The sequence below is a fragment of the Heliangelus exortis genome, chromosome 1 (assembly GCF_036169615.1).
Source record: "Heliangelus exortis chromosome 1, bHelExo1.hap1, whole genome shotgun sequence".
NCBI lineage: Eukaryota > Metazoa > Chordata > Aves > Apodiformes > Trochilidae > Heliangelus > Heliangelus exortis.
In genome coordinates, this window is record NC_092422.1 from 164,027,693 (window position 1) to 164,054,082 (window position 26,390).

At 43.1% G+C, this 26,390-nt stretch overlaps 2 protein-coding genes across 3 annotated transcripts in view; both read right to left on the bottom strand.

Annotated features, from left to right (window-relative positions):
* The window catches only part of MSRB3 (methionine sulfoxide reductase B3), an 84,276-nt gene extending 61,138 nt beyond the window's left edge, over window positions 1-23,138 (bottom strand). Inside the window, 3 exon segments of the mRNA XM_071733473.1 lie at window positions 2,105-2,231; window positions 22,916-23,032; window positions 23,034-23,138. Coding sequence (XP_071589574.1) covers window positions 2,105-2,231; window positions 22,916-23,032; window positions 23,034-23,138 — 349 coding nt within the window.
* Window positions 23,139-24,118: 980 nt separating this feature from the next.
* LEMD3 (LEM domain containing 3) overlaps window positions 24,119-26,390 on the bottom strand; it is a 43,786-nt gene continuing 41,514 nt past the window's right edge. For both annotated transcript variants that reach the window (XR_011723893.1, XM_071733474.1), the window contains one exon: window positions 24,119-26,333. Coding sequence is in view for 1 of the 2 variants with exons in the window: in XM_071733474.1 (XP_071589575.1) it covers window positions 26,170-26,333 (164 nt within the window). In the remaining variant the exon portion in view is untranslated. The remainder of the gene's footprint in view (window positions 26,334-26,390) is intronic.

Here is a 26,390-nt window from a genome sequence, read left to right on the forward strand (position 1 = left end):
TGTCTCCTTCTGTATGGAATTTGCCATTCAACCAGAAGAAGATCAAACTCCACACCAGTCCATACTTGGTGGGCACATAGCATGGTGGTTGCAGCAGGGCTGCAATTCACATAGAACGGAGTGGTGGGAAAAGTACTAACTCAAAAGGATTACAAAAAGGTCATGAGAACTCAGGGTGTTTTCTGTATATTCAAAAGTTAAAGCCACAGTGCACTGTGGCATAGAAGCAGATTTTGGCTCAAGGTCTTGTCCCCATGTTTAATTTGATACATGATATATGTATCATTTACTTGCAACTGCCTCAATGCGCCACAGACAAAAAGCCAAACCAGAGGCAAAGCAAGCCTACGTTTAATTTACAAGCATCTCGGGAATTTAGATTACTCTCAAAAATATGTGAGATATGTGATTGTATATTATTCCAGTGTTAGCTGATGAATTGGAGTTTATTATATGTGGATGGATAGATAAATAAATAAATAAATAGATAAAAAGTAACCAGTCAATGGAACTCAATCTATTACTGTTTGCACAGGTATGGATCAAAGGAACGGGAATAAACTGTAGTGTTGTGAGCTTTTTATTCCAAAATATGACTGCTGGATTATGCCAGAAAGACAACTGAAAAGACAGCTAATGTAATGCTTTGCAAACAGGTACACAGCAGCAAAACCTCCCATGGGCTGTGTTTCTACGTGGCCAACTTTTGAGATCTCCTTTTCAGAGCAGGAACAAAGTGGCCAGAAGACTGAGTGCCAGCACTTTAAGGCAGACACCAGCAATATCAGCCTGCATCAAAAGGTGCATAATGAGGGCTAAGGAAATTTGCTTACCCTGTATTTTAGGTTTTTAAATCTGGCTCAGCAGCAAATATAACAGGAAACCAAGGTCAGGCTGACACAATGTGGGCTATTCTCTCTCTTCCTCAATATGTGTTTTTGCAGCTCCTATCTAGGTTAATGGGAGTTTTGTGCACATGTGGGGGGAAACAGAACACAAATGCTGCAAAAATTGGACTCAGATTTAGTTCAAATAAGTGTAATCAGCTTTAGAAAAATCCAACAGCTTGAAAACTGATGTTGTCTCACTGAAAAAAGAATCTTTAAAACATCACCTCCATATGCTTGTTAAGTCCAGCTCTGGGAAAAAGTGCTTACAAGATTTTGCACCTTTATGAACCAATTGTGAGTGTAGTACAAACACCCAAGCAGGTTCTTTTTTTTTATGCTTCCAATACCAATCAGCCAGGATTGCATCTTTTTTATTTGTGTGTCAGGAAAATTCCTAGTAACAGTCAAAATCAGCTAAGTGCAGCTTTTTTCTCTCACATAACCTGTACACTGACATCTTTATGCAGACATTACAGATCCTGTTGCTTTTTAAGTGGAACACAAAATAGGTTCAAGGTTTTCACAACATAACCAACATAGCCAATTAACAAAGATGGTGTCTTAGGGCACCCACAGCCCAGACCTAGCAGCAGAACCTGGAGATTATATGAAAGTGCAACTGCATCTGGGCATTAAATTGCATGTTTCCATGTATTTCTTTAGAGAAGTGCCATGTAACTAAAGAATATGTGGTGTTTAGGAATTAAAGAATCACATTTTAAATTCTGCAAACACTTTGTATGTATTTTTCAATGCAATGTATTTTATCTATAATAAAAATGTAAAAAGGGACATGTAATCTAACTGTAATGCACTGCTGAAGATTTTGGAAAATATTTTTAAGTCCTATGATTTCACAGCAATCCATATGCTAAATTGTCACGCATTGTTTAAAAAAAATTCTAAGTGGCATAGAACACAATTAATTTTCAGTAACATTCCACTGTTTGTGCAAAGAATGAGGAAAATAATGTAAAAATTGAGAACATTGGACGAGGAAGTTGGGGAGAATTTTCATGCACCTTAAAATCTAGGATATGAAACCCTCACCCCAGCCACTGACTTGTTAGGAAAAAAAAAAAAACCAAACTTCTGGCTTAATGTAAATTTAAATAAACCAGAGCAACCCATAGCACATGGTTTCCTGCAGCAGAGACACCCATTCCTAAAAGGGCCTTTGTTACGCATGACACAACAAGCAGCACCCATTCAACCTGAGGGAAGCCCACAGGCTCGCAGGGCCACTGGCTGGCTCTTTGTCACCAAATGCAGCAGGTTGAATGCAGACATCACTGTGATATCCTCACCAACAAAACCAGAGGCAAAGAACAGGGGCAAGAGCTGAGTAGGGAAGAAAAAAAAAAAAAAAAAAAAAAAAAGAAGAAAAAAAAAAAAAGATGAGAACAAATTAAAACATCAAAAATGTTAACATACATTCACAGAAAAAACAATGCTTTAATTTTATGAGATCACCACATGGGAGCACAATTTTCAAAACAATTTTCTTAGTACATTTAGCCCATTTCTGACACACCCCTGCCAAGGGTTTGATATATCTATCTGTATATATATTACAAAGCATTCAGCGAAACAACTTTCTACCAGGGGGAGAGGGGGGGGTAGCTCTAGACACCTGAATGAAAGCAACTCATGGTAGCAGCCTATCTGGTAACAAGGACAGAAGTATAAAGGTAGAAACCTCAGGACCTCGGCTAGGCAGCAGGAATCCCACTCTGAACATCAAGAAATGCCAGACAGATCAAGGGTGCAGGCTTTTCCTATTTATTTTATTTAAAATAAAATCACACTCTGCAACTTTTCTGAATGGTGAATGCTGGAAATCAGTCATTGCTAAAAATTGCTCTTCTTGATGACTTGTTTGAGGAACGTGACATTTCATCGTAATAAACGGTATCTCAAAACCATAACTTCACTTTTTTAAAGGCAGGAAATAATTCGCATTGTAAACTGTCCATGAGACATATTTAAACAATCTTTTGGCCAGTTTAAATATAGCAGACAGAGAGATGGCAGTCACAAGCTTTTATTTTGGAAGAATTTTATGCATTAATTGTTTCATTTAGCCGTGATGGAAAAGAGGAAACACAGCTCCCTCACCACAGCCCAGCTGTTCACTGCCACAGCTCCCTTCATAAGATTATTTTAAGATTACTGTAAGATTATTGTAAGATTGCTGGAGGCCGGACTCAAACCCCCACCGAAGTCTGTAAGGAAGCTGTCCTGGACCCTGATGGAAGCAGGATTAGGCCCTAGGTGGATAATAAGCAGCAGCATAGGACTCCCAGCCTCCTCCCTGGTGACCTCGTTCTTCTTCGAGTGCCACAGCACAGGGGCTGCGGGGCCCAGCAGTGACCCCAGTGCAGGGGCTGTCCCGGGCATTTCCCCAACCCGGGAGAAGCTGACCAGGCTCTCATCCTGAAGAACGAGCACACAGTCCCACAGCTATAACCGAACCGCTCTGGCGCTCATCTGACGGGAGCCTACTTGCATTCCCATGCCTGAACCCTGACTTCTCCAAACTCAACTCGCTGCGAAACCCGAACGCCTCCTCCTGTGCTGCCGCTGCCGCACGGCGGTGGGTGCTGCGGGGCAGGAGAGCCGCCACACAGAAATTAACATGCTGCTTTCACAAATAATAAAAATAACAATAATAATAATAAAAAAAGAATGAAACCCAGAGCAGACTGGGGGACCACAGAGCTACGCCTCGCCGCCCGGCGACGCACAACCTCCACAAGGCAGCGCAGAGTGGCAGCCCCTCGCCGCTGAAGCGCTCCCGGCCGCAGGACAGTGCCGTGCCCCAGGGCCCCCCCAGCCCTACGCTCACATAAGATGGCGCCGCCTGGCGGCCTTGGAGCGGCACCGCCCGGGCCTGGCGGCGTCTCGGCCGCCATGACACCTGGGCTACTGCCCGCCCGCCCGCCCGCCTGCCCGCTGCAGCGTGGCTTTGTGGAGAGGCCGTTTCAGAGCCACCGATGGCCATTCGGGAGGTCTGGCACGCCAAGGGGCAAGGTCTTTCCTGACCCTGCCTGTGTCATCCCTTACACACCTTTATTAAAGCATCCATAGCAGCCAGACACAGGCACCTGACAGGCAGGGATGCACCGCGCTGCCTTCCCTCACGCCGCTTCCCTGCCCCACAGACGGGCTGCGCCTCCGTGACCCTGGGCTGCCCTCCCATGCCAACACTCTCCCCGGATTTCCTCCACCAGGAGCTGAACTCCCGCCAAGTGTAAACAGCTTAAAGGAAACTATCTGAATGCCTCGAGGGTTATAAAATAGATCCTGACCTCTTGAAAACGTCAAATATTTCAGTGTTCACCAAAATGCTGTTATTTAGTCTCAAGCATTCATGAAGGCTTGGTGGATATATAAGTCCTGAAAGCCCAATAAAACATAACTGCAATAAAGTACTTTCATGAACGCTCAGTTAACGTATTTTATGCTTTTATTGCTGACGTTTTGATCACTGTTTTAATTTACTCTGTACCTTACAGCAATGCCCAGTTGTTTCCAGCAGGAAGGGACCCACACAAACAAAACCCCTGCTGGGGGGAGCTTACAGCCCAGGGTCAGAACCACTTGTAAAGAGCAAGCAGAGAGAAGAGCAAAGTCAAACTTACTACAATCAACACATTTGGCTCGGAGGTGCTTCACCCCACCAGCCGATTCCATGGGTACAGAGACCAGGCTGAGGGGGAATTTTATTGTGACAGGTTAAAAATCTTTCTCCTGCTCTTTCTGCAGCAGATGTGAGCTTGGCCACATCCCTCGACAAGTTCAGGAACCGCGTTTCGCGTCTCAGGTTTACAAAACAGGAACAGCCGGAGCACAGCAAGAAAAATGGGGAAAAAACAATCCTGGAAATGTGCCTGTGGGTGGTGTGAACTCCTGTGCTCTCCACACCCTGACCTTTCCAGGTTAAGCCAAGACTCCAGGGTGGTGCTGGAGGCACCTGCCCCGGCCCTGAGGGAACATAGCACTTTTCCTACCACCTCCAGCCACTTTCTTGACAGGACAGATAAACCATGAAGAGCAAAAACCATCTGGAAAATGGGGATGCTGCTTTTTTATACATCACTTGCTGTTGTTTTATGGTGGGCTGGGTGGTTTTGGTTTTTTCGGTTTTGTTTGATTGGTTGGTTGGTTTTTATAAACTTGCCTGCAACACCCAGGACACCACTGGCTCCTCCAGTGTTGTCCTTCAGTGTCACCAGACCTCTTGGAGCCCATCACCACACTTCACTCTTCAACCTAACACAGCACAGGACAGGGTGGACCTTTCACCTATCTGGCTCTGGCAAGAAGGACACAGAGATTACTTGTAAACCTTACAAACACAGAGCATTCAAAATATAGCAGTAACTCTGTCATTAGGTGAGCTTCAAGAGGCTTTTGCCAAGATAATACACACTATAATTCAGGCAACTCTAATGTTGACATATTAAAGCACTGCCAGCTTTTAAGAGCTTCTCTAGTGTCATCTGCAAACCTTTAGAAATCACAGGTTCAGCCCCAAAATAAAATATAAATTTGTTAAAAGTAACATGGGGAGGGTCTATCAACTTTGTCTTTCAGAAGAAGTTCCAGTGTACTCAGGTTATGTTTTCTAAATCTCTGTAACTAGAGAAATTTCTTTGGGGGAGGGACAACTTGAGAGAGATTAAATGCTAGTATTATCACAGCTTGCTTTTAAGAGCTGTAAGCAACACATCAAAAGTCTCGAGAACTGACAACAATACTGGTTAAATTTTTCCATATTCAATGTTCTTCCTGACAGCTCTAGAGTTCCTAAAATTACATGAGGATACCAGTTCTCACAAGAAAAATGTGAAACTCTAGCCCTTTACTAGTAAATTTTAAAATAACACAAATTCTTCAGGGAACAATCATTTTTTTTCTTGCCTCAATAATGAGACCTTAATAGTGTGAGGCTTCTACTTTTTTTCCAATTTGCCTCCTCCCACCCCCAAGTCTCTGGCCCCATTTTGAGAGCAGGAAACAATTAGAGATAGGTACACACTACCCAGAGAGCCAGGCTCTTATGTAAGGAATTTCTATGTTGCTGGAACATGCAAGAGAGCAAAAAAACTGCCACACTGGAGAAAGTCAAACAACCAGCAGTTAGAAGAAATAAAGGCCTGTGAGTCTTCTATACTCAAGCATTACATTAACAGTTTCATTTTAATTGCTATTTGTTTTGTTAGGTTCCTCCAGTCCAGCAATAAATTCAGAGCTGTTTTGCAAAGGTTTTATATATTTATTTATTTTACATAAATCAAACCATAACCAAACATTTAGCTGCTAAAGCTTAGTGGGATATTTAATATACTTTTTTATTCCAGCCTTAGCATTTGGATTTATTTGGCTTTTGCTCACCTTTTAAAGCTGCTGAGAGTCAGACTGAGCAGACAAAACAGCCCAATCACTAGGCAACACAGAACAGAAAATGCAGCCTACAGTGAACCACATAAGCAAGTGTTATAGTGTATCAGGGATTTCTGTGCTTAAACAGTTATTTGCTCCCTGGTAATTCTCTCTTGACACACTCTCTATTAATGCCAAAATCCCTTAGTTTCTCCTGCTCCCTGCATTGCACTTTGTAGTTTTTTGGGACTTCACAGATGGAGGCAAATGTCCTAGGTTTGTCATGGTGTGTGCTAAGACTGGGAAGTGGAGATGATAAAGGCAATGCTTAATAGCTTATAAGGATACAGATCCTATGAGGAGAGGCTGAGGGAGCTGGGGCTGTTCAGCCTGGAGAAGAGGAGGCTCAGAGGAGACCTCATCACTCTCTACAACTCCCTGAAATGAGGTTGGAACCAGGGGGGGTTGGTCTCTTTTCCCAGGCAACTCTCAGCAAGACAAGAGGGCATGGTCTCAAGTTGTGCCGGGGGGGGGGTTTAGGTTGGACATTAGAAAGAATTTCTTTACTGAGAGGGTGATCAAGCATTGGAATGGGCTGCCCAGTGAAGTGGTGGATTCTCCATCCCTGGAGATAATTAAAAAGAGACTGGATGTGGCACTCAGTGCCATGGTCTGGTAACTGCAGCAGTAGTGGATCAAGGGTTGGACTTGATGATCTCTGAGGTCCCTTCCAACCCAGCCAATTCTATGATTCTATGATTCTATGATATGTTTAATGGAGTCTGATCCAATAACCATCACCAAGCTGCCAGCTATGGCAGGAGACTGGAACACAGGAAAACTTTACAGCAGGGGGATGAGGACTCCGAGTTACTTACTGAAGAAATGGGAAGGGAAGAGCTCCAGTTCCCCCTTCCAATCTGAGACGATCTCTGATCCTGAAACTAGCACCCTTTGCTGTGCACAAAGCATTCTCCTCACACTCATACACCTCTCTACCTGGACTAATCCTTTCTGTCCTGGCCACCCAGCAGCCTGCTAGAACGATGAGGCAGCAGCCTTCAGCCATCAAAAAAACAACACACTCTGCGAATATGCATTTGTGTTTTTTATAATTATATTTCTAGACAACTGAACACTTAAATGCACTTCGATGTATTTGAAGCATTCAGCACAAAATTGTAAAAGTACTTCACAAAAATTTCGGAAAATCACCTTAAAAGAGAGATTTTAGGCCCTGAATTTTCATAATGCAAACAAGATGTCTTCACAAGTTTGTGATTTGCTACTAATATACCTTGCAAAAGCTCACTGGCTGATGAGAGTAAAATACTTCAAACTAGCAACATGAAGCAAAACTTCATCCAGGTAATTATAGGCTTCTCAAAGGCTTACTGAAAAGAGGCAAAAATCATTTTAGAAGAAACCAGTTATGTTCGCCTTGCAGATCTACAAGACTATCGTGGCATTTAACTTGCATGCTTGTCTGCATGTACTTTTTTCCCCCCCTCATACAATATCAGTTACAGCCACAGAAATCAGAAGTATTACACCTAAATTCCCACTTCAGTTTTAACCCTCCCAATTAAAGCATGTTCTCCATGGCTGGAGACTGTGCTGGAATGTGCAAACTGAATGGCAATCCAGTCGACTTTTAGGAAGTTTACATTGTGCCTTGATAAAAGAGGTAATTACTGCCATACTTCATAATATTTAAGTGGAAAAGCAGGAAACGTCAAGCTTTAAACTTGAAGTTAGTACTGCTGTAAGAGAGGAGTCTTAAAAAATGACATTCAAAACCTTTTGCTTTCTTGAATTTTTCATGCAACCTTACACTAGATTTTGGTTTTAAACGCTTCTCATAGCAATCAAGTATATTTATCATAGAAATTCAAACCTAAAAAATACACCTTTCAATGCACAGTCAAATGTGTGAGAGTATCAGTATCAATTAAGTCTCAAGTCTGAATGTTGTATGCTTTGGGATACTGACAGGTTCAGCTACAAATGTTCAATGGTTCATTTGCTAAGGAAAGAAAAAAGTGCTTAACAGAGGAGTAAATTCAGTGTCTCACAACAGGACCTGCAGTGGCTGTTCTCACACCTGCAGAGCAAGCAGGGCTGGATGGAGGTGGACACAGCAAGCACAGCCCTGCCATGGCTGCTCAAGCTGGAGGGGTGCAGAAGGCCCCCCCAGGCAGCCCTCCTTATCACATCAAATGGGGTGATACTGCCCAGCCTACCAAGGCTAGTGATGTATCTTTTCCATATTCTAGCTGGGAAGCTTCAGTAGCAGAATCTTCTATACTCGTCATTTTTAACAGCTGGAATAGGGGAGGAAAAAGAAAAGTTTTGAGGCTGAGATCAGATAAAAGAAATAGAAGAAAGCAGGAAAAGAGGAAAGATCAGCCAGCATGGGAGCACTGCTCTCCTTACAGTGGGAACAAACATTCTCATCTGCTTATCCTGACACCCAGTCTGTGATGCAGTGACAAGCAAAACCTCAGAGATTAACCACCCTCCCCATTCCATCCTTAGGTTGCATGTAAGTTTCCCATTGAGGTGAATCTTTTTATAGGTGAATTGCATTTATATTACAATGGTTATCCAGAACAGAAAAGTGATTTATACTTATAAAAGAAACAACTACATCTGAGAAGAGAACAAAAAACTATATTTAATTTTAATTTAATTACCAAGCTGAGCTAATGTTCTCTCTAGCATCAGCTGCCAAAGATGGGAAGCTTGCAAACCCTTACGGGAACATATCCCTTCTCTGTATGCTGAACTGGCCACTGCATTGCTCCCTTCTCCAGCTACAGAAAAACCAGTTTGGCAACAAAGGGCTGGTGTGCTGGTGTAACAAAAGCCCACAGGTGTGTCTGAGGGCCAAACTAAAAAGGCCTGAGACTTGAGAAGATAATCAAAACAAAGGGGTTTTCAAAGGTTACCCTCCTGAAAAGTGAGAAGGGTAAAAGTGAATTAAAAGCCTCCCTGTTCCGCAACTGCTCCTCCTGGAGGAGTTCCTCCTGGAGGAGGGAACTGCAATGCTGAATTCTCCTTATTTTACTACTTAACATTTGCACATGGCAAAGCAGTGGTACCTGTCCTCTCCTAACAGCCAAAGGACATGGGTTTGTACAGTGGGGATGCAGAGGACTTCCGTGTTACATGGAGTATTAGGGGAGGAGGGAGTTAATTAATTTACCTTTAAGTAACAACAGAATCAGAGAATCACACAATCATCCGGGCTGGGAAGGGCCTCTGAGATCACCAAGTCCAACCCTTGATCCACTACCACTGTGGTTACCAGACCATGGCACTGAGTGCCACATCCAGTCTCTTCTTAAAAACCTCCAGGGGTGGAGAATCCACCACCTCCTTGGGCAGCCCATTCCAATGTTTGATCACCCTCTCTATAAAGAATTTCTTCCTACTATCTAACCTAAACCTTCCCTGGCAGAGCTTAAGTCCATGCCCTCTTGCCTTACTGATGGCTGCTTGGGAGCAGAGAGCGACCCCCCCCTGATACCCTCTCCTTTCCGTGAGTTGTAGAGTGATGAGGTCTCCCCTGAGCTTCCTCTTCTCCAGGCTGAACACCCCCAGATCCCCCAGCCCTTCCTCACAGAACTTGTGCTGGATCCCTTCACAGCCTCCTTGCCCTCCTCTGGACCTACTCCAGCACCTCGATATCCTTCCTGAACTGAGGGGCCCAGAACTGGACACAGGACTCGAGGTGTGGCCTCACCAGGGCTGAGTACAGGGGCAGAATCCCTTCCCTGGACCTGCTGGCCACGCTGTTCCTGATACAGGCCAGGATGCCATTGGCCTTCTTGGCTACCTGGGCACACTGCTGGCTCATGTTCAGCTTCCTGTCAATCCAGACTCCCAGGTCCCTTTCTGCCTGGCTGCTCTCAGCCACTCTGTGCCCAGCCTGGAGCTCCCCATGGGGTTGTTGTGGCCAAAGTGCAGGACCCGGCACTTGGCTGTGTTGAACCTCATCCCATTGGAATCAGCCCAACTCTCCAGCCTGTCCAGGTCCCTCTGCAGAGCCCTCCTGCCTTCCAGATGATCCACACTCCCCCCAACTTAGTGTCGTCTGCCAATTTGCTAATTGTGGACTCAATCCCCTCATCTAAATCATCAGTGAAGATATTAAACAGGACTGGGCCCAGCACTGATCCCTGGGGGACACCACTGGTGAGCAGCCACCAATTGGATCAGCACCGTTCAGCACCACTCTCTGAGGGCCTCCAACAGTTCCTAACCCAGCACAGAGTGCTCCTGGCTGAGCCCTGGGCTGACAGCTTTTTGAGTAAAAGTTCATACAGAACTTCATACAGAAGTTAAGAGGTACTCTAGCTCAAGGGACTCCACTTGGTTATTGGGGAGGGGTGTAAAACTTCATTAGTGTAGAGACAAGAATTTGCAAGCCGTGTGGGCAATGGACAAGAAAAAGCAGAGAGACCCCAAGGACAGGCAAGCAAGGAGTCCCCAAGCCTGGGACAAAAGAGGATCCCTGGCTAAAGGCAGAAACCAGCAAGTCTCTGAGCCTTGCAAGCACTCACAAATCTGTCGCTTGAAGATTGCTTCCCAGTAGTTACAACTGGCAATATTTCCTAAAGGAGAGTAAATATAGGTCGATTGGGATTCCCCCCCCCCATCCACTCCTGCTCCTCCCAGATCTGATGCACTAAAATAGCCCTGAGCTGCACTTTCATTTTCCCTGACTTGGTAGCCTGCCAACAACATACAGCCCATTCCTTTTATGGCAGCGAGTTTATAACTGCAACGGTCATAAAATAATCTTAAAAGGGTCTTTCCTGAGAATCACAATCCTTTCAACATCTTGAAAAACATCTAATCTTTTCTATTCCAGGCAGTCCTTTCCGGCACAGTGGTACAGATTTAATTGCTTCTGGTGCTCAGATGATGAGATACAAGTGTTCTGGAAATCACCTTTTAATTTAACAATTCCTACTGGCAAGCCCCAAAACTTTCTGGGCTGCCCACCAATAAAGAATTCATTTTCGGTACTAAAGAAAAAAACCCAAAGTATTAGAGTACTTCTGGGTTACTGCTGTCAACAAGGCTACCCAAAAGGTACCCTAGCACTGAAGACATGATACTTATTTTCACTGTCAGGTCAATTTGAGTTGGTATCTCTCCCTTCTCCACCAACATTTGCTTAGTCAAGTTTACCAACACAGGGGGTTTACCAACAAGCTTTCTATTCTCTGTTTTTAATTCAGAAAAAAATCATATGCATCACTTTCCAGGAGGTGGAACACAACCTTCTTTTTTAGCACTGAAGAGAAGACATACAATAAGATTTTCTATTCTGCTCTTCCGAAAAGACTTCATTGTACTTTAATTTCTCAGAGAAAAAAAAAAAAGAAAAAAGAAGAAAACAACAAAATAAACCCAACATGACTAATTTTGAAGATTCAACAAATACATAATTTAGAATTTGAGTCCTTTTAAACTGTGTTATGCAGTGCTTCATAACTCAAAGGTATACACAGAAACTACATGGCATGAGCCATCTCTCTTAGGTAGAATCTTTTAGAAAACAAAGCCTCCAACTAAGAATCAGTATGATTTAAAAGCACTTCCAACCTTAAAGGGTAAAAGTACACACTTTTGAAAAGAGAATGGTCTCACATATCCCTAAACTGAGAGGCATGAACACTGCCCTGCAGCAGTTTGCTGAGCTCCTGCCCTGAGGATGGGCTGGGGTGTGGGAGGTGTGAAGGAAGCTGCCACTTCTGCTGCACAGAGAAGCTGGGTTCCAGAAAGGGTACATGACCTTAATTTGATGATCACTATGTTTTATGAGGCACTATAAGGAAACATAATGCTGAGGCTTAATTGTCCAGTGAAGGAAACAAGATCCCTGAAGATTTCAGCGAGGGTTATGGCCTCCGATTTATTGAGCTCTGAGAGTAAATTCCCTATAAGGGAATTAAAAAAATCCCAAAGGAACAATGTTTCCTGCCACAGCATCAAACTAAAGCATCCCCAATGCAGGATCAAATTCCAGGGGGGTTTTACAGTATATATAGGAAACTACCAACAAATAATCAGTAAGTCTATGCCACTAAGAAGATTTTTTTAAACTCTTTCAATTGAGAATGTGACTGGTGCTAATATCTACATTCATATGCACATAATATGCCTATAAGCACCATGCACCCTACTAGAAATATAAACTTACAGTGCACAAGACACATGCAGACCTACATCCTACCCAGACATCAGCCTGTCATTTCATTCACCATTCAGTTCTTCAGCACAAACCAGTTGAAAGCAGAATTATCTCCCTGCATTTTTATAATTTACTACATGAGAAAATACAATTTTTAGATCAGACTGTGATCCTGACCTGAGTATCATTTCATATTTTGTGAGGAAAGCTAATGAGTATAACATGTGATTTATAAAATGTAATTATGATTATGTGTTGCTAGCATAACTTTATTTTAGACCAATTCAGGTTGGTTGTTTCCTTTTTTTATCATCCCAACTACTGGAAAAGCAATTTGAGTTAAAGACATCACAGCTGCCAATCTCTCCCCAGCAGTCTCCCTTACATGGAAATTTTCTACGTGGCTTTCTCTAAAAACCAATACCCCTCATCACCACAGAGAGGAGCCATCTCCCTTTAATAAAATTAGATATTAAACATTCTCATCCTTCAAATAACATCCTCACAACACACGAGTCTATGCATATGTCAACAGGATAAAAGCACTGGTTAAAAATGTACCTTTGATCACACAGATTGTGTCATGGTGGTATGTAGAGCAACCTTGTGAATATATAAGAAAACGTCAGCCTTTTATCCAAAAATAGTTTAAAGGAATTGTAATATGAAAAAATTCTGATACTGCACAAAAAAATAATTGCTCCCACACTGTAATAATAACATCAGCATCCTAAAGCTGAAGAACTCTTTTGCAGTTGAAAAAAAAATGAAATAAATCTAACCCATACCAAAATAAAATTCCATCAAGTAAAACAGAAGCTCCTAGGTCTTCCCTAGTCAGAAATGTACTTTCATTTTTACAAACAGCAGTGAGAAAACACTATGGCAAATAAGGAAAGGGTATTTACCTTTATACTTTAAGTCTTTGAACTTCCAGTACAATCAGATGAGTTAATACTGAAGTGCAATGACTGAAAAGTCAGAGCAAAGAAAACTATTTCTGTCCCAAAAGCAACACATTTGATCCAAATATAAATATTATTTGTTTTTAAACCACTGCCCAAGGTGAGTTATTTATCAAATACTTTTAATTAAAATTCCTGTAACACTGTTTTATTAAAACAAATCTTGACTTCCTTAGCCTCATGAAGTTTTATGTGACTCAAAAATATTCAGGATAATATGTACACTTACTGGCATTTAGATAATGAGAGGGATAAAATAATTTACTTGGGAATCTTTCTCCTCACAGGAGAAAATGTCCAAAGACAAACATTTTTTCCAATGAAAAATGCTACTCGGAATCCGTGTGAGCTGAATTCCAGCTTTCATTCCAGTGCAGTTTAAAAATGTACAAACACAGCATTGTGGGGGCTTTTCTGAGCTAAATACAATTACAATGGATGTGTGGCACAAGCATCTGCACCTCCAGGCATCCTAAAACTATTTTGCAGTTCACAAACAGAGGAAGTATTAATTCTAGTGAAACATATTACTTTAAAATGTGCTTTGATTATTTCCTGTCTCTCTAATCCTATCTCAAGGGTCCAGTATGTGATGGTGTCTCTCCCACCTCTTTTATTTGACTGGAAATATTTACTAAGCCTTACAATTTTTTCAATCCACATTTGCCTGCCTTAAATGCATTTGAAAGATGAACATATTCATGGCTACACCTGCCAGCTGGACTTGGGAGATAACAGCAACCATGCAAAACCTTCCTGCACAGCAAGAAGCACTTACCTTTGGGAAAAAAAAGAAAAGAAAAACAGAAAACACAAATAATTTATCCTGCACTCTGACAGAATGAACATACAACAGGGCTAATACTGCAGTTATCTCCTGGGCCAGCCCCACCAGCCCTGGCCTGTGACCCATGGTGGGCAGGGGCAATGCTGCCTCTGCCTGCCTGATGGTGCCTGAGCCAGCAGAGCCCCCAGCCCCACACAGAGCCCCCCAGCCCCACACAGAGCCCCCCAGCCCCACACCCCAGGGCAGGCAGCAGCCCCCAGCCCCACACAGACCCCCCCAGCCCCACAGCCCAGGGCAGCCAGCAGTCCTCAGCCCCACACAGACCCTCCCAGCCCCACACAGAGCCCCCCAGCCCCATACCCCAGGGCAGGCAGCAGCCCCCAGCCCCCCCCCAGCCCCACACAGAGCCCCCCAGCCCCACACCCCAGGGTAGGCAGCAGCCCCCAGACCTCCCCAGCCCCACACAGAGTACCCCAGCCCCATACCCCAGGGCAAGCAGCAGCCCCCAGCCCCACACAGAGCCCCCCAGCCCCACACAGAGCCCCCTAGCCCCACACCCCAGGGCAGGCAGCAGCCCCCAGCCCCACACAGACCCTCCCAGCCCCACAGCCCAGGGCAGGCAGCAGCCCTCAGCCCTACAGAGACCCCCCCAGCCCCACACACCAGGGCAGGCAGCAGCCCCCAGCCTCAAACAGACCCCCCCCAGCACCACACAGAGCCCCCCAGCCACATACCCCAGGGCAAGCAGCAGTCCTCAGCCCCACACAGACCCCCCCAGCCCCACACCCCAGGGCTGCCTCTGCCCACAGCACTGTCACACCTCAGTTCAGCTCTTTTAGTTTGTAGGGTCACAAGGAAAGAAGGCAACCACCGAGTTCATTCTCTTCTTCCCTCAGCCTTTTGCTAGACTCGGGGCTTTTTAATTCAGCTCCCCATCTGGATCTACATTCTAAGATAAATTCAGACTTTTTTCTTTGAATAATTTGTTCTTATAAGTGACATCTGCTCCACTTCCTTCAGCAGAGGCAGCATCACCCAACCCACAGGCAGCCCCCTCCTGCCACAGCCTGCTGTCAGGAGCTTCATCAAGCCTTGCCCCAAAATGCAGTTTGCTCCTGTCCTGCTTGGGCTTGTGCTGCCCACAATTAAAACACTGGGAATCCCTCTTTACCCTCTTGGCCCTGACATTTCACGCCACTCTCACTGACACATTAGAAATTCCTCAGCAACTCTGCCAGGCCCTGACAGCCTCTGCAGTCCTCAGCACAACTCCCCAGCACAGGGCCACTCCCCTCCCAAGGTTTACTTAAAAGATTCTCTTACATGTACATGTTTGCTTAAATAGATAGTCAGAGGTAGAACAGATCTAAAAGTCTGGAAGTTTTATGTAGTTGCTAGGCAAAACAAATAAGAAAAATAGTAAACCATAAGCTACGATCAGTTAAGACCATCTGGAAATTTTGCTATTTGTAACCTAGTGCAAAGAAAGTAACACACTCAACAGACTGCTTGGAAATAGTCCACCCACCGAGATGACTTTCCATGGCAGTACATTTGAGGGATTTTTTTAAGAAACAGAGGTAATCATCTAAAGTACTTACAGTGACTGCTTTCTTTGTTGTTGTTGTTGTTGGGCTTTTGTTTTGTTTTATTTTGGGTGTTTTTTTTGGGAGAGAGAGCTTTATCAAAATTTGTGCTTTAGCCAGATAAATATAAGACTGACCACCAGAAATCAGGCACATTAATGCTGAAATTAGGCTAGGACATTCATCCTATGGTTATGGAGAAAAGAAGCTGGGGTGACTGTTCAGAAAAAAGTAAGCACCTTGGAGGATTTTTGAAAGGCTTTTGCCTTAGGAGTAAACTGGCAAAATCTGTTTGTAAAAAGGGATATAAGATAATATAACGAATAATATAAGGGTATAATATAAGGGATAATAATATAAGGAATATAATAAAAGGGATATAACATAAGGGATATAATATAAGGGATAATATAAGGAATGTAAGATAAAAGATTATAATATATAGGAAGGGATATTTTTATAAGGGATATATAATTGAACTACATGGCCATAAGCCTGCCTTCAACACCCAGAAAGCTTTTGAAACAAATTACTAGACAATCCATACACAGGCAACTGAAAATCAGAAAGCAATCAGCCTCCAAGATGGACTTGCCAAAATCTAACCCCACCAACCAACATACTTTCCTTTTTTCCTTCAATTATGCAGACAGGAAGGAAAAAGAGTGAACGCAACAGATCTCAAATATAAAATACTGACAGAACAAAGTGGAAAAGCACTTTCCTTCTAGATCAAGGTCCTAGAACGTGGGTGCAGAGCTGCTTGGAAAAATCCCCATGCTCATTCAGCATTTCTCCTCCTGACTAAGGTAAAACCCCAGCAAGTAGCCTTACTAAAGCTGCAGAGACACCAAACTGCAACGAGTGTGAAGTGTTCTAAAGAGCTGAGCAGAACTTAAAATGGTTGTAATAAATTGGAGAAATGGTCAAAAATCAGTAACAGGAACTTCAGTTCAGTCAAGCACAAAGAACTACACTTGGACTTTAAAAGAAATCCTCAAATGCACAAAACCAAAAGGAAGAATACCAGACCAGCAGCTGTACTGCAGAAAAGGATGTCAAGGTTACAATAACAATAAATAGAGCCAACAGGGGGAAACTAATTAAAAAAAAAAAAAAGCAAATTACAATCTGGAGTTTATTGAAAGGATAATACATATTATTAGTAGAGGCTGGGAAGGAAATCTGCTCTCTTCAGCAGCAGTGATAATACCCAGCACAGGACAGAGACAACCGGGGGAAAGTCCAGAGGAAAAATTAAAAAAAAAAAAGAGTGGTTCAGAAAACCAAAACCCCACAAAAAAATTTTAAGAGCTTGGTTTGTTTAGTCTACAAGAATGATTGTGGAGATGGGATAATGCTCTGAAAACCTTCGTCTTGTTGTAAATAGCATTATATCACTCAGCTGTTACACTGTCTATATTAATGCCATAGTTCTTATTTGACTTATGTTAGATAAAATGTACCACTTTGTATGTAACAGAGCAACAAAACCATCTTGTTTTGCCCCAGACAGCTACTGTATTTCACATTTTAATGCACTTCACAGGCTGTATCTGCTATAGTCCTTCCCAGAACTGTTCAACAACTGCTTAAATAGTTTGGTCCAAATCTCCACCTTTCTTAAGTTCAGAGCAAAGTAACAAAGTTGCCTTGTCTTTTCAGATGAGGGATGCCAGCTTCTATAAATTAGACACCAGCAGCATCTGGTGGGCCCCATCCTGTCCCTTATGTGTACTTGCTTTTAAGGAAAAAAGCACACAGGATGAGTAGGTACACAGACAATTTGGTTTCTCTTATGAAAAGAGCTGTTAAAAGGTGTGCTGTCAGCACAGAGGATCTTTCCACCATATATACAAAAGACCTAATGAAACACTGATTTTTAATCTTGAAAAAAACTGGGAAAACATGAGGATAGTCTAAAGGTACAGTTCCCACAGCAAGCAGCTAAGTAAGGCTTTGACCAACAGGGCTGATTTTCTTTTTCTGCAGGCATTCAAGGGCAGATGATAAAGCCACAGAAAACACAAATCACTTTATCTGTAGAGTTTCTGGTTTTGCATCTTGGGGCTCTAACTTCACACAGTTGGCTGATCCACCTCAGCTTTCCACCTGTGCCTGTGCTGGCAGCAGATGTATCCCTTCCTGTCCTATTCCCTTCTTCAAACTCGTGCTAAGGCTACTGACAGTGACACTGGTGTGAAGGAAGAGATGTTTGACCAACCTGATCTGCAACCTTGGTTTCGGGATCATTAAGGCTGGATCAATGCACTGCTGCATCACCCACATGTGATCCATGTTTGCAGTACAAATGGGGATGTACAAATGGGTGTAAGCTGTGACTGCTCGTCATCAGGACACATGAGGAGGGATCTGCATTAGTTTTATATTTAATAACAAGATTCCTCCCAGCAGCAGGATGGTGACAATTTGAACCAGGTGGTTAATGATAGTTCTCAGCTGATTGGAGCAAGTGCAGTAAAGTTACACCAAACCAACGCTTTGCTCTTGAAACAGCTGCAGGAAACCCAAGGCCAGACTCACTAAGCTGTCAAACACTCACTGCACAAACTGAAAGGGACATCCACGCAGCTCTCACCTCAGCCAACCCTCCACACAGATCCTTGAAGTGGTTAAAATCCCCTGCAGTCCCTGTGCGTGCAGCGGGAGGCAGAGCCTCGCCTGCGGATTTCCCCAAGAACCACACACCGGGGAACAGCCTGGAACAAGAACAGGGCAATCCCTCAGCCAGACTGAGCACTTTCTGGGCTGCTTTCTTTTGGCAAAGACTGGCACTGATCACTTCCCTGGGAGGCTGCTAAGGTTCCTTGTGTTGGTTTTTGATTTTTTCTTTTTTATTTATTTTTTTTCCCCTTTTTCATTGTGTGGTCAGAGTGAAAGCTGTGGCACTTGGCAGTGATTTTCCACCAGCGTTATTGTTGTTCCCTGATAGCAGGGATTTGTTTTCCATCAGGTGAAACACAAAGGCGTTGTCCCTGTTTGGAAGAACACGGAGTTTAAAGAGACCTCCAGGGACAGACTTCAAAATGCCACACACAACATTAGTCTCAAGATTTCTTGGATGTGGCAACACTTCCCAACAGAACAATGAGTTCGCACACTATGTACGTTTTGCTGAGCTGCAGCCCACATTTCAAAGAAATCATTAATCCCAATGTTCAGGTGCTACTGGGAGGAGAGAGCAAACTGGGGAGCTCTGCACAATTCCCATCCTTAGACAGGAACACTCAAAAGCTGAACCATGTTTAAATGCAAGACTCACTGAAAAGAACATTTCCACTGCTTACCCTAAGTAAAGAAGTCCTTACAATATTAATCATATTACAAAATAATGCTGAACTGTAAGTTAAGTTTGTGAAGCCAGAAAAATCATGTGAGCACCTTATAAGTTTAAGAATTGTTCTTGCCCGTCTTGGGGTGGTGTCGCTCAATTGTTCCGGTCTTGAAAGTCCTTACAAATAAAAGCCTCTTTATTTCCAGTACCAGTAGCTAGATTGTGTGGTTTGCAGATAATGCTATTGGAACCGAGCAGCTAAACAAGAATCAGAAGGCTGGAGATAAGCAGGTAAATTAAAATTTCCAATTTCTTCATCATCAATGGGGTTCCCAAAGAATTCTTCCACCCTATTTTCAGACAAAACATAAGGATCACTGTCTTCATAGTCCAAGGTCACAACAACCCCCCTTAACACCCAGAACAACATTCCTCATCTTCTGGTAGAAGTTAATAATGTAATACATTCTCCCTTCCTTTTCTTCAGTGCTTGGTTGGAAATTACTTTTAATGCACTGCTAGTTGGTTATACATTCACAAATTTCCACAGAGGAAGACCTAAATCTTTTAGTTTTGTGGGGTTGGTTTTTGTTGTTTTTTTTTTAGCTCGTACATATTAATAGTTTACTGAGAACTTAGGATCCTTCTGAGGCAAATGAAGTACCTGAAAAAATAGTGATACAATCCTACAGAAGCAACAAGAGTGAGGGAAGGGAAAGTTAACTTGTAGCTACTGCTTACTCCATGATGCACTGAAAAAAACCAAAACCAACCAAAACCAAACCAAACCAAACAAACAACCCCAAAAGCTGGCAGATTTTTTTGTTTGTTTTGTTATGTTTTAAGGACCCTCAGCTTGTGTAGAAAAAGTAGCATCTAAATAACTCCATGTATGGACACAGTTATTCCAGAGCAAAAAACACCCTATTTCTATGTAGCCTTGGAGTCTGTTCCAAAATAAGCATTCCAACTTCAGAGCTACTCAGGGAAAGCTAAAATCCATGCCCAACTTTATTCTGCATTAATTCCTAAACACATTACCATAATAACACCAGAATTTTGAGGGTCTTTTTTTTTTTTTTTTTTTTTTTTTTTTTTTTTTTTTTCTCTTTTCTGGGGAGTCTTTTGTCTAAAGGAACCCATAAACAAATCAGGGCTAGACCAAGCTATAATTAGGCTGGTAGTTTATCCCACTTTCCCCATCACCTAAAGCCCCTACAGCTTAAGTTCATAGCCTGGGTGCTGCTGAAAAAATACAGCTTTTAATTAAAAGAAAAAAAAAAAAAAAAAAAAAGAGGAAAGAAAGGGGGGAAGCAGCTCATATTGCTTACCTATCAGTAATACAATGTTGTGTGTGGCTTAAGAAGTGCTCCATAATGAGGATACACTCAGCTGAATTCTGCAGCTCAACAGAACTGTCTCAAAATTGGATGGCTTTACTGCATTGCTGGCTTGTAGCAATGCCAGTCAGATGAAGACAGGCAGACTTCTTAACCTTCTGGCTGAGAAGATTAAATCCTTAACAGAGCAATCTTGTCTCTCCCCCTTCTCCCTCCTATTCTCCCATCTTTTGAAATGAATAACAAAGGAACCTTTAACAATCCACCTAAAAGGAAAATCTCATTTCCCAGCATTTCTAATGTAATAAAGAGGCTGAACCTCTAATGATAATAGAAACAAGTATTACCTTACAAAGCTGACAAAACCTGAGTAGGTAAACAAGATCCTCCCAACTCTTCATAAATATCAGGGCAAAGTACCAAATACCTTCCTCAACTGCAAGTCTCCCTTACTGAACAGCTGTAAGGAGCTTTCATGGTACACACATAAAAATTTGTACAAGCCAAATGACTGTGAAAGCAAATAACCACCATCACTTGGAAAAATAAGCAAGGTCATTCAGTCAAAAGATCTTATTTTTGTCTAGGATCAACTGCTTTATATGGCTTTGCTACCAAATATAGAAACATTACCCCATCCAGAGAGGCACTATTTTTAAAGACTGGGCTTTTGGGGTAAAATAGAATTCTTTTTTCCTCCTAAAAGATCTTTTCAAATGTGTATTATAAAGACCCGAGGAATCTCAAACAGGAAAAGGACCAACCAACCACATTCTGGACTGAACTACATGTGGCTTGACTCCACTGACTTTAGTGGTTTTAAGAAATCAATGCAGACATTATTAAAAAAAAAAAAAAAAAAAAAAAAAAAATTCATCTCAGAATTCTAGGATTATTTAGTAACTCCGGTTGAGCTATTTACATTTAATTCCCCACATAAAATTTAAAAGACAATTAAGAAATACTGTTCTAAAATAAGCCATGTCTACACAAGGCAGGCGATCCTTTTAGAAACTATGAGCAAACGTCTGATTAAGATGACAAGCCACATGGAAACTACTTCCAGAACCAGACTTAAAGGGCACAGTTACCAACCAAATTTGGCAGACAAGGAATTGTGACGAACTGCAAAAGCATGCAGCAGCACAATAAAAAGTTGGGAATCGTCAGCAAATAGGATGGCAAGCACTTGTGTCAATTCAGCGAGGGCAAGAGCACAAACAGGATAAATTCTAAGCACTAAACCCTGGATTTGGATGAATGGCACGGTGCCATAGTGGGAATAGAGCTTGCTCTTCCATTTACAGACAAACCGTACCAGTAAGGGGAAGCCTCTGCCCACTGCAGATACCTCGTTCTGACATCCACCTTTCAAGAGAGGAGTTTCAGGACACATTTCAGTAGTAACAATGGGAAGCTTAAGAGAAAAAGAACTAAAAGCATGACACATAGGATGTAGGGGTCTGTACTTTCCTAGCAGCTGTGCTAAGTTCAGAACTCTCACAGAGATCTCACAATATCTGATGTTTATCGCCAGACAGCAGTAGGCATCCACCTTTACCCGTGGGACAGCCACTGGTAAGATTTGAAACACGGCTATCCCTAAAGATCACTGCATCTCCAGGCAGTCTTTATGCATAGGGGACGGACGAGTGGAATTTCAACTGAAGCAGAAGAGTCAGCATTGGTAACAAATTTGTCAAGTATCACAGGAAGCTTAATTGAGCCTCATTTCTATTTCCAGGAATATTAAAATGCACAAAGTACAGTAACATTAGCTTGGAAATGGGACGACGAGAAATAAATTATACATTTCTTCTTTGCATTCTTCTGGCTATATTTGTCAGTAGTGTAACACAGAACAAACCCACGACCGAGGGAGAGAGCACTGCGCTCCCTTAGAAAAACGGGACCAAATTCCGAAAGCGCATGTAAAGTTTAAGCTCCTTTTCTGACCAACCAAGCGCAATTTTAGCAAGCAGGCGACCGCAGCAGAACTGAACCAATTACGCACCCGGCGCAGCTCTGTTTCACCGAGCCGAACTATTCTGCTGTACATCCCAGAAACTATTTACCTCCTTTCTCAGTCAGAAGCAGCACCTACAGCAAAGGACACCCGGAGCCCGGGCTCTGCGCGCCCTCTCCGCGGGTTCAGCCGCTGCGGCGGCCACAGGGACGGGATGGAGGGGGGAAAGGGATGAAGGGATGGAGGGCAAACCCTGCCAAGGGCCCGCACCCTGAAACGGGGATCGCCTCCCGCCCCGACCCCAGCCTCCCCGCTGCCGGAGGGGCCGCTCGCCCCCCGCCCCAGCCCCGGCAGGTGCGGCCCGGCCCCCCGCACCGCTCCTCCCCTCGCCCCCGCCGCAGCCCCCGGCCCGCCCTCCCCTCCCCTCCCCTCCCCGCGGCTGCCGGCGGAGGGCCGGGAGCTCCATCGCGGCGGCGCGGCTCCTTCCTACCTGCGGCTCCTGCGGCGGCCGCCAGCGCCAGGCAGAGCGCGGAGAGGAGCGGGGGCGCAGCGCGCATGAGGAGAGGCCCCAGGGAGCGAGCGAGCGAGCGGCCGCGGCTCCCCCCCCACACCCCCCCACATCCCCCCCCTCGGGATGGCAGTCACGGGCCCGCCGCCCGGGGAGCATGACGGGAAATTCCTGGGCACCGGCGTCCAACGCCAAATATGAACATGGAGCCGGGAGACACCCGGGACGGGACGGGAAGGGACGGGAGGGCGGGGGGCGGCCAGCGCACTGAGGGCCGGCGGGGAGGACGGGGACCCCGTCCCGTTCCTCCGACGCAGGAGGCTTGGGGCTCGCTGTCATTTCAAGGGTGCGCTGCGGAACGGCCGAGAAACTGCTCGGCCCTCTGTTTGTTTGGTTTTTAAAGTAATTTTCCTGCTGTTCCGAGGGGGAGGGGCGGGCAGGGCCCCAGGAACCGCGTCCCGAGAGGAATCGGCCCGGCAGGGTCCTGAGCGACCTGCGGGGCGCCCGGGGACGGAAACCGAGTAACCGAGATAACTTCATGTCAGGCAGCGAAATTTAAGGGAGCTCTTAATGCCCACCGTGTGCATCTTCAAAAAAACTAACAAAAATAAATATATAAATAAAGACAGAATTGCAGCGAAATTCTCCCTCCTCTTGCTCCCCTTTCCCCGGCAAGAGCTAAAAGCGAGCTGGGCAAATGTTTCTAAATGACGGACTTAGCTTTCTGATCTTCCGCTCCCAAAGCTCAACAATGCCATTTGTCATGTAGACAATTTTAAAACAGTATACACGTAATGACAGGAGGGGGGGGGAAAAAAGAAAAAAAAAAAAAAAAAAAAAAGCAACCCTACGTTTTCTGCTGATCTGTCACCTTTGAAAACTTTGCTATCTCAAAATAGAAAAAGACCAAGTCTTCACCTCCATCGTTTAACAGGTCAGACATTCCCCTAGACTTAGAAATCAAGGTAAAGGCTCTGCAGTTTGTGTCCAAATTCCAGACATTTCACTGAAGCTCAGCTCTGTGTTTCTGGGAACAGTAGCACCACCACCCTTCAGCTTCAAATCCTAACAAACAGTAACAGATTGGGGGCCATGATGCATTAATCTCCCATTCACCCCCCCCCCCAAATGAAAAAAGTATTTGAGGCAGAGAGGCATTCAAATATTTAGAAGGTGAGACACATATAAAAACCCCTAATAAACTTTTAATTCGAGTTTGGTTTGGTTTTTTGTTTTTACAGGACAGGGTGACAAATTACAACAAACATCTGATTTTTCTCAAATGTTCAGGTATTATACACATTCCCATCTGTCTTGCAGGAAGGGATATTGGTCAACTTAACAGTTTAAGGTAAAATAAGCTGCATAATAGTACATATTACAATAATAATGTACAGTGTTTACAAGAAATATATTTCAGAAGCAAGATAGATGCATTTGCATCGAGGCAACCTTTTAAAATGCCACAAACTATTTTTACATTCACTCTTGCAACAGGTCACAAGATGGGGTCACTAAGGTCAGGTTAACAAATCACTAGATGCACATCAAATACAACAAAATTAGTTTATATACATATATATAATACATATACATGTATATTATACATATACATATATGTATATAGTAAAACTCATCAAAATCTACCAGACCTGGCACAACCTACTTACCCATCAAAAATATGTACTTGTCCTTGGTAAGTAGAATTCTGCATGGCTGATTATATATTATATATACTCATTCATTAGCATCTGAGACATAAAACTGAGGATTTAAAATTTTTAGGTTAACAAACTCTCCAATAATAAACATGGTGCCCACAAAAGCACAATGGTAAGGCACAATAGGATTTTCTGTTGCAGAACAGTGTGCATCATGTTTACTTAACCGTAAGAAAAACGTGCATTATTTGTGCAAGTTCATGCTGCAAATCCATCATATCTACAAAGTAAAGTGAGTTTCAGTAAAATCTGTGGGACTGGTGTGCTTCCAGTCTCACCTCCTTCAGGCTATTCAGGTTCTACAGATAAAATTCTTGTATGAGTGGGGATTAGTAAAGCCAATAATCTTAGATTTGCAACTATGCTTCTCAGCAACAATTTGGTACCTCTGTGTAAACATCATTGAATTCACAAGCTCGGGATCACAAAGTTTACTGTCAGCTGTACTCTTAGTTCACATCAGCCAAAATTGTTGCAAGCAAGTATGTACCCTTTAAAGTATTATCAGGTTTGTTAAAACGAGTTACAACGTATTGGGAAAATCACTTAATCCCAATGGTATTTTGTCACAGCCCTGGCAATTGTAATAATAAATACAGCTCTTCACAAAATATTTTTCCAGTATCTGCCAATTGCTTCTTTATTGCTCACAAATTTGAATTCATTACAATTGGTATCAGACCTTTTCACACAAAATCATAGTTAGGTATTTTAATATAAAACCTATAAAAGATATTTTAACCTGTATCTAATACTTTAAGGTATTTGGCCTCTTGTCATGGTGCAGCCAAAACCATATAAAACATTCGGCTTTGAATAAAATAGGAAGCTTATTCACTGCTCCAATGCAGACATCCTCACAGAACACAACCATTTTTGCCACCACCAGCATTTACATTTATATACAAAATCTAGTACATCCGCATTCAGTTTGTTTTCCCTCACACTTAGAAGCAACCACTAATGCCAGATTAACTTTCCCCATACCCTCACTGCAGAAAAAGATTCTTATACATCAACAAAAAAAAATAAAATACTATTGACTGAAAAAAAAAAAAAATTAATTTATTCACCATCAGGAACTGTAGGTTGGTTGTTACAAAATACCCACAAGATTATTTCACAGGAAACTATGGAAATACAGGAAGTTGTCTTTTCTCCATGCTTTTGTATTATCAAAAACACTTCTTGGTGCAAAAATACAGTCACCACATCTGCAAATGTATAATGAATTCAGTATTCCTCATGCAAAAGTTAAATGCATTGGTTTACTATAGCCCCGGAAAACTTCCTGAAGCAATTTTTTTTTTTATTTTTTTTTTTTAATTTTTTTGTGTCAGCTCAGTATTACTGCCTCATTGCTAAGTCCCTTGGGGAACGGGATTTCTGGAACGTTCAAACTTTTATTTAATTCATTAAAGTATTACATACAAAAAGCACTAAAAAAGGAAGACGGCAGCCAAACAGGAAAATTCCTGTTGCAAGTAACAGTCCTAGCAGTTGTAGAACCTCTTCTCAGGAAGTTCCCTGAGAATTAGTTGTGCCTGTCCGCAGACGGAGATGTGACATAGAGTTCATGTGTTTGTTTGATGGCTTCAGTGGAGTGTTACAAGTAAGAGCCTGGGGAAAGCGATGATGGTACCGATCCAGTCGCAGGTATTTTACTGTTACCAGCTTTCCTGTGAGGCAAAGAAACAGGGAGAGAGAAACCCTCGAGTTCAGCCTTATTTCATTTT